The sequence below is a fragment of the Xyrauchen texanus genome, chromosome 37, assembly GCF_025860055.1.
Source record: "Xyrauchen texanus isolate HMW12.3.18 chromosome 37, RBS_HiC_50CHRs, whole genome shotgun sequence".
NCBI classification, from domain to species: Eukaryota; Metazoa; Chordata; class Actinopteri; order Cypriniformes; family Catostomidae; genus Xyrauchen; species Xyrauchen texanus.
The window spans coordinates 31,930,550-31,939,673 of record NC_068312.1 but is presented as its reverse complement, the minus strand read 5'-3'; the positions used below and the strand labels follow the sequence as shown (position 1 = coordinate 31,939,673).

At 38.7% G+C, this 9,124-nt stretch overlaps 1 protein-coding gene across 1 annotated transcript in view; it reads left to right on the top strand.

The window, feature by feature from the left end:
* Positions 1 to 379: 379 nt before the first annotated feature.
* LOC127631064 (integrin beta-4-like) overlaps positions 380 to 9,124 on the top strand; it is a 33,222-nt gene continuing 24,477 nt past the window's right edge. Inside the window, exons 1-8 of the mRNA XM_052109027.1 lie at positions 380 to 940; positions 3,569 to 3,653; positions 3,899 to 3,981; positions 4,450 to 4,545; positions 5,533 to 5,737; positions 6,731 to 6,827; positions 6,922 to 7,093; positions 8,774 to 9,037. Of these exons, the coding sequence (XP_051964987.1) occupies positions 3,575 to 3,653; positions 3,899 to 3,981; positions 4,450 to 4,545; positions 5,533 to 5,737; positions 6,731 to 6,827; positions 6,922 to 7,093; positions 8,774 to 9,037 (996 nt within the window). The 5' untranslated portion in view covers positions 380 to 940; positions 3,569 to 3,574. The remainder of the gene's footprint in view (positions 941 to 3,568; positions 3,654 to 3,898; positions 3,982 to 4,449; positions 4,546 to 5,532; positions 5,738 to 6,730; positions 6,828 to 6,921; positions 7,094 to 8,773; positions 9,038 to 9,124) is intronic.

Sequence of the window (9,124 nt, the reverse complement as noted above, 5' to 3'; positions counted from 1 at the left end):
ATTGCTGGGGTCACGCTGGAAATGGATGTTTTTGTCAAAGAGCGCTGCTTTGTTCCTTCTGCACAGGAATGCACATTTTCACTACTCTCTCTCTCTCTCTCTCTCTCTCTCTCTCTCTCTCTCTCTCAAATGCCAACTTTCTCTCTTGCGCTCTCTCTCTCTCTTGAATTAGGGTACATTGTAGTAGCAGTGACATTTGAAAGACTTCAAAGGAAGTGCTCTCAGCGTACACATGTATGTTATGCCGAACAGAGTGCAATGATTCTTTGTACCCTGCAGGCAATATATCTGCCTGCCACTCCCTTTGCAAGGGCAGCCAGGGCAGGGCTCCTTTCTGTCTTTCTTTCTTTCTTTCTTTCTCTCTCTCTCTCTCTCTCTCTCTCTCTCTCTCTCTCTCTCTCTCTCTCTCTCTCTCTCTCTCTCTTTTCTCCCCTCTCGGGGAGGAGCTCTAATCTGTCATTCTCAATCCACACAGGTGAGGGTGCTGCTAAAGGAATGTGCAGAACGAATTGAGCAAAGGACAGAAGGAAAGGTGGAGCGAACTTGTTACCTCACAAAGCGAGAGAGAGAAAGGAAGGGTGTTGTCTGTAACCCACCTGAAGGACTTGAGCAAGAGAGGAGGGATTTAATCTCAGTGACCAGGGACACATTCACTCTTAAACACCGCTGTCTCTCACCTCTTGTGTTGATAGACATCTTCAAGGGGTATCAGAGGTGAATATCCAGACAATATTTCACAGCACGTTGTTGGCCAGGAGGGGGACTAAGATCTGCAAGCACAAGAAGTTTGGATTTGTGAAGAAGCAGGTGGAAAACAGGTTATTTTTGCTTCTCGGTTAAACATTGGAGGATAGGGGGAGAAGGAAGGATTTTCTTTGAAAGAACTTTTCTATTTCTGGTTGGATTTTGAGACTTGGATTGGGAAACAACAGACTAAGAGGTTTGTGAGATCAACAATCTCTTTGGAAAGCCTCACAGATTTGTTTGCAGAGTTTCCTAACTCACTTTTTTTATTCCCTTTCTCTTTTTATCACTCTCTAACTTTCCTCTTTGACTGCCTTTGTCTTTTTGATTGGATTGTGTCTGCTGGTATCTGTTGCCGGTGAATTAGGTTATCTTAAATCAGTTTGTTTTAATTATAAATGTTTGATTTATTCATACATGCTAAGAATGATTTAATTGACACTTTCATGTTTCTCTTACATACCTGAATTTAAGATGATCTGTTGTGAATAATCACTTTAATTCTTTACAATTTAATAAATTCCTAATAAATCTTTATGATGGTATGACAGATTAGAAGTTGTTAAGCTGTTAAATGCAATGAGAGAATTGTGTGGGCTGCACTAATGCAGGTTGATATGCATATAACAGGTTGTTATGCAAGAGTATCTGTCTACAGAGACAAATAACATTACTGTCTAGATTTCTGTATTCTGCATTCTGCAATTAAGTCGTGTTATGTACTCTATCAAGTCATATTTTTTAATTGAAAAAACAAACAAACAATTCATTTAGATAACATAATTTGTAGCGCAAGTGGAATTTGTGAGAGACTAAAATAAAATAGATGGGGAGTTATCACCCTGAAATTTGTTCCAAAAAGGAATGGGACCTGGCTGTTTTATGTAAATAATAAAAAAATGAAAATGCATTTAAATGTTGTTGTATTGAGTATTGCTGGGTCTTGATATTTTTCTCTGTATATGACACAGCTTGATGCCCATTTGACCAGGTTCAAAATAGCATGCTAAGGCACAGTATGTTTAAATCTCATGCACAGTTGTTTATAGAGGAAGGAGTTTTCTCTCATCTTGGAGTGAAATTCCAGTGATGTTGGTGAAAATATGAACTTAGAGCCAACACCATGTTTTGAGCAACCTATGTTTTGAGATTAAAAAATATTGGTTTGTATTTACCGATCAGTATCTGAGTAGACTTTAGGTTTTGTAATAGATACAAATTGATAGAACTGGCTTATTATGGTTTAATTTTGTATTGGTTTCTAAATTAATCAAATTAAAAATGTATAAAATGGTGTTATTTAAATGTGAACTCATGTGTATACTGAAAATTGTTATCAAACTTGTGACTCTCTCTTGTGCTCTTCCCCAAAGTCTCTGACCATCTGTAGTGGATATAAGCAGAATTCCTGAGGAATCGTTGGTCTGTTTCTGCTCTTCACTGTCAGAGTTGAGATTTATAAGGGGTAAAATGGGCTCAGCTTTCATTTGATGTCTGCAGAGAGAAAGTGAATGGCTGAAAAGTGAGATAAAGTGATAACGGGCAGGTGGATCAGTTTTCTGCTGCTGTTATTGAGCGTTTTAAGTGTCAATACTTCAGAGCTGAGGTCATGGCACGCATCTGTACGTTAGATATGGACAGTGGTCTCTAATGGTCTAATACAGTGATCTCCAACCATAGGATACATAAGCAGGTTCCTGGGAGAAAGATTTCAAGTTTACTTTGTTGAATCTGTTCGATTTAAAGGGTTAGTACACTCAAAAATGTAAACTATGTAATTTAATCACCCTCATGTTGTTCAAAACCCATATGACTTTCTTTCTTCCTTGGAGCACAAAAAGAGATGTTAGGCAGAACCACTGTTTACCTTCATTGCATTTTTTTATGCATTTTGTGCCTTGGGGTGGCTGTGGCCCAGGTGGTAGAGCGGGTCGGCCACTAATTGCAGGGTTGGTGGTTCAATTCCTGGCCCACATGACTCCACATGCCGAAGTGTCATTGGGCAAGACACTGAAACCCAAGTTGTTCCCAATGTCAGGCTAGCGCCTGTGAGTGTGTGTGTGTAAATGGGTGAATGGGACACAGTCAGGGCTGGACTGGGAAGAGAAATCGGCCCGGGATTTTACATAGCAACTGGCCCAAATGTTGAGCGAGCGGGTGGGGGGGGGGTGCCTTTTCTGCATATTGCGGTGCCGCTTTGTGGTCCGTTCTGCATAACGCAGCAGCTTATTTTAGCTTATCGTGGCCCATTCAGCCCCACCAGCCTGCTCAGTTCTCCTGATGGCCAGCCCACCCCTGATCAGCCCCAAAGAGCGTCGGCCCACCGGGAAAATGCCCGGTATGCCAGATTACCAGTCCAGCCCTTGACACAGTTTAAAGCATTTTGGGAACCACTAAGGTTAAAAAATGCACTATGTAAGTGCAGGCCATTTTTCATTTATTTATGAGTATACTGTATGGAGGTACATAACACAAAAATGGTTGGGAAACATTGGTCTAACAGACATGAAGACATATGGTGTCGACTAATGGTAAATATCCACTGCGGTATGTATGTGTTGATTTGAGGTTTCTAGAGTTGTCATTATGTTTTAAAAGTATTTTATGACTTTGTTATGGTGTTCATCAAGGCACATGTCTAGAATACCCCAAATTTCTCAGTCCAAATATGGTGTGTATCTTTGTGTGCGGGAGAATATGTCTGACATCAATTCATGTTTAACTTTATGTAATGTGTATGTGTATGCATGAATCTTGCAGGGTGTGCATGACGTACATTATATGCTATTGCTGTGTAATATGTATATGTTTTTGTGTGTTTAAGACTGAAATGGGAGGATGGGAGACACGTCTAGCAGTGGGAATATACGTTCTCATGCTCTCTTTGACGGCCAGCCATGCTAATGAGGGTGGGAACTCTAAACTCAACACTAAAGCCCTTTAAACCGCAAATCTCAGTTACATTTTTAATTAGAAAACTTACTTAAGACCAGAGACATTTTTGCTAACCTGTATCAGTGCATAGTGACCAAAAATTATTCAATACAACAAATCTTGTTAACCATTTATATTAATGGTTATAAATTATATCAACAAACATTACATTATTAAATATACACATTACATACTGAATATGTGCTTGTGTGTTATATAGTGAACCACTGTACTGCTGCCAGGACCAGTACTTGCTCACAATGTATCCAGATTGGCACAGGATGTGCCTACTGCCCTGATGAGGTGAGATTCACTGATCCTTATACTGTTGATTGTACTGTATTTTGTATGTGTTTGTTTTTTGTGTCCTTAAAACATATGGATCCTTTTCACAGATTGTAGGGCTGCTTTTCTCCTGCATTTAGTATTAAAAAAATTGAATATATATATATTTTTTTAAATTAGCTGTTTTTGGTCTTTTACATGCAGCTGCTCAGGGAGTGACATTAGATTTGGCATTAGTCTCTTCTAACTAGCATAATTCATCTCTCAAATTTTTTTTTTCTGTTTTGAAAAGTAGTAGAAGTGTAATGGTGATTTTTTTCTTAGGCTGTTGGAGCAAATGGGAATGCAAAAGTAATATTTGCTATTGTTTCCCATGTCCTTACTTGCGTGTTCGAAACCTGGAAATGTGAAAATGGTCCACTGTAGCTTTCTTTATAAACACTTTCATGTGCAATTTTCTGTATTTGTGTTTGTGTGTTTTGTTAGATCTTTGAGTATGAGCGCTGTGACCTGAAGGAAAACCTGGAGGCCCATAAATGTCATCAGATGGTAACAGTTGAGAGCACCATGGAAATTAGAGAGGTTTGTTTAAATAGACTAACACCTGGCTTTAAAAAGTAGTTCATTCATTAATGACAATTCTGAAAAATCATTAAACACCCCTCATGTTGTTCATACTCATATTACTTTCTTCTGTGAAACACTTAAGGAAAACCTTTTTAAGAATATCTCAGTCCTTCTTTTCAAATCAATGACAGTTGATAGCATGGGCACCACTGTTATGTGCTGATAATGTCAAAATAAGTCATTCTTGATCACCAGTTCAAACGCTCAAAAAATATTTTACATAATTAATTTGATAACTTGAGCCTAACACTAACAGTCCTTGGATTTTGTTAGTCAGTTGATATATGCATGGATCAGTAATTATTAGACTGAATGATTAAGTAGTCTCATGGTAAAATGTTCACATCTAGTACAAGAAGTTCCAGTATCTAATCTACCCTAATATAACTTTTAATTTTAATAAACAAAAATACCACTTGTACGTTAGTGGATGCATATAATAAGTGGGGACACATCTGTTTGCATTTTGTTTTGCTATATAACTTAAAGGAGTTCTTCAGCAGCAGAGCAAGTAGAGTGCATGTCTGGGTGCACAAGAGAAAATTGCAGCCAGCTGTCACTCAACGCCACTGGTAACTGCCATAACGAAGGAGCATACAAAATAACAAACTCCAGCGCTGGATCACCACACACACGAACAAAACAAAAACTCCTGCTCAAGAACTGTAGATGTTTCTTCTGCATGAGACACTTAACTGACGAAAGCTATTTCAAAAAGTGGTGGGGACAAAACTGTCAAAGGCAAAAAGCGTTAGGGACATGTCCCACCCGCCCCACCCATAAATGACGCCTGTGGTGGATTCATAACCAAACTGTGTGTGAACGCAGCCTTATTTAGCTCTCAAAAGAGGACTGACAAAAATATTCTGCTGCTTTGTTAACAGCCTACATTTCTAAATCATTGTGTGTGTATGTAGTCACGTGTCTGTGTGTGTCTTTCAGAATGTGCAGATTGATGAGACGCAGAAACGCTCTCAGGTGGCCCCTCAGCTTATGTACATGTCGCTTCTTCCTGGGGAGGAAAAGGAGGTTGAGATGGAGGTGTTTGAACCCACACGTGGCCCTCTGGACCTTTACATCCTCATGGACTTTTCCAACTCCATGTCTGACGATCTGGACAACCTGAAGAGGATGGGAGCCCAGCTGGGTGGGTTATGTGGCATAGTGTTTAGATCTGGGCTGGCAACTAATAGATTGTAGGTTCAAACCCCACAAGGGATCTAGGATCTGTACCCTTGAGTAAGATAAGGATACTCTTCTAGGATTATCCCTATAAAAAACTACTAAACAAGTTGGTTTTATCAGTGTCAAAAATACCATTATTTGTATTATTTTACAGCATTTATTGATCTTGGTTCATGTTCATTTCTGCATATACTAATATTTTTTTTACATCAAATGTATACATTGATGTTAATATAATATGAATTAACATGATAATACAATGAACAGTGATATTTGGAAAAATGTACATTAACCAAGATATATTAATAAAGGCTTTAAAATCATTGTTTATTTTTAGTTCATGATACCAAATGCAATAAATAATGTTAACTAATAGGACCTTACATTAAAGTGTTAGTTGATCTTGTTAGATTGTTTCACATCTTCTGTTTAGTATCTAAGTTATTGCCACACAACAAGGGCCAATCAGATTTGTTGTTTTGGAACAACGTCCCCACAGGATGCTTTCTTGCATTTCGTCTTTTGTTTTTTCTTCTTCTTTTTTTGCTCTATGTACACATGCACATTTTTGCCATTGCATCATGTTTCTAGGATGGCATGCTTTCCATTATATTGTGCTTTGTCTAGCTTTTAAATGGAAATATCCAACCTGCATGAATGCCCCTATATAATGATGATTTTCAACTGTTTTATTTGACATCACAAGTGGTAGAAGTTGGAGAGTGGTTAAAACTAAGAGTATGTAGCATTAATTGTGTTTGACACAAGCGTGAACGTTTTTTTCAAGGTGGAATCCTATGTAATTTAGGTAATTATGGTACTTCTGGCATGGAATGCAGCATTATCATTGGGACAATGTGTTGATTGTGATTGTTTTTTGAGGATACTGTATGTCATAATTGACAGGATGCTATTTTGATATTCATTTATTGTATGTTCTTCTCACCTCATGCAGCTAAACTTGTTGGTGTAATCTCTGATGACTACACCATTGGATTTGGCAAGTTTGTAGACAAAGTCACTGAGCCTCAAACAGACATGAGGCCATCCAAGTGAGAACAAAACACAATTACATCATCTATACACACTTGCTCAATCTTTGTCTACCTTAATACTCTCCTTATACTTGTGTTTTCCTTGTTACAGATTAGCTAAGCCGTGGGCCAACAGTGACCCTCCATTTTCATTCCGCAATGTTATCACTCTCACACACAACATCACCTACTTCGAACAGAGGCTTCAGAATGAGCGTATATCTGGCAACCTGGATGCCCCAGAGGGGGGATTTGATGCGATTCTACAGGCTGCTGTCTGCCAGGTACCACCAGTCAATTTTTCATCAATGGTGCAGATGTCAATGGAAGATGCCAAACCAAATTAGTTTGTAGTCTTTAGTAAATTCTTGTTAACACTTGTAAAACCAGATCTTGCAGAGGGAAAGTGGTAGTATGGCAAAGTGGTTTAAAGTAAAGGCTGTTAAAGCCAAGAGCTCCATGAAACACAAATGGAATAAATAAAAATTAAATAAAAAATTCACACTGCCATATAATGACAGAGATCTGTGACTCCGGACTGTCCTGCACCAAAAAGCCAAAAAATAAAACATAACAACATCAACAGAAAAACCACATTGAAAGTAGTAGAGACCACTTGTACACCAGAGTTTCCGCTAGAAAAAAATGGTGCCGTTTGTTTTACGGACATTTTGATATGCCAGTCAAATATATCGCCTCTTAATTAGTCAAGTTGAGGAAAATTGGAGGCAGTCTATGTAACTTAAAAAATTACATAATCAGGCCGTATAGAATGCAACATATTATTATTAGCTTAACTTTCAAATAGACGAAAAAAAAAACATGAACGTCCGATTTCATGGTGTCAATCAACGCCAATTGTTTTTTACTGTGGTTTCACACACATTCACTTTTTGAAACATTGAGGCACGGATGTACCTAATACAAATAAATAAAACATCTCCAGTTAACTAGCAGATCATTCATTTAGTCCGTTATTAAATAAGAGATCTAGCGCTAAAATCTGTTGTTTTTGAAATCAAGCTGAGCTTCGTGTCCGCTGCTATCAGTTGCATGGACGACGCGCTGCGCGAGTTGCGCAATCTTCACTAGGACGCAGCGTTTCAATCTATCGCCGTTGCGGAGACTCTCTATTAATTCGGTGAAATCACAAAATAAAATGCACACAAACGTGTCCCTGCTTGATATAGACTGTAACCATGCACTGATGAACATAGGCTATTCAGTTTTGATGATAGAGAAAAAAACTCACGAATGCGCGGATTAGAAGCACTGATCTATCTATAATGAGATGTTCCTGATTCACCATCGTCTGGCCTCTGAAAAAGCTTTTAAAGCTAGTCTGCCTGGGCCTGGCCATATTTGAAACGTCTCACTCAATCGTTCGTTGTTTAGGTCTATATTGCAGCCGTTTTAGGCGTGCGCTTTATTTGAAATGCAGCATGCGATGTTGTTTCATAACTTTCAAACGATAGATCCTGTTCCTTTATAACATAGCAAGAGATTGGTGTATTTTTGCTTTATACATTTTAGGCTTATTCTCAAATTCAGATTGTGTTAGGGGGACGGGATTATTAGGCAATTTTAATCGGACAATTTGACCGGAGAGATTTAATTTTGTCGGACATTTAATTTTTTTACCGGCCAATGTCCGGTAATTACCGGACAACGGAAACCCTGTTGTACACTGTATTTCAAGTGATCACACTCTAGTCAAATCTTTGAACTCCCAACAGCAGACCCTTCATTTTTGTAAGTGTAAAATCAAATATGTCACCTACAGAGCAGGTTTGGTTTCATTACGTTTGGTCTTGGGACACACAAGAACATGGCATGGCACCCAGGGGGACTGACCCTGTAATAAATGTACTGCAATTCGAATTACAAAGTCTTGTATATGGCATCTTACTTCTTACTGGTACAGTGTAACTTAGAAATTATATTAACATTATTTATGTTTGCAGACTCAGATTGGTTGGAGGCCACACAGCACCCACCTGCTGGTCTTCTCCACCGAATCGGCTTTCCATTATGAGGCAGACGGTGCCAATGTGCTTGCGGGCATCTTGGATCGTAATGATGAGAAATGCCACTTAACTCCAGATGGAAATTACACACATGACGTTCGACAGGACTACCCGTCTATACCTACGCTAGTGCGACTTCTGGTGCATCATAACATCATCCCGATCTTCGCCATTACTAACCACTCCTATTCATACTATGAGGTTTGGATTCATTTATACATATGTATTATTATTGTCTGAATGTGTCTCTTGTTTATCACCATTTGAAAGCAGTATCAGAAACAGGGC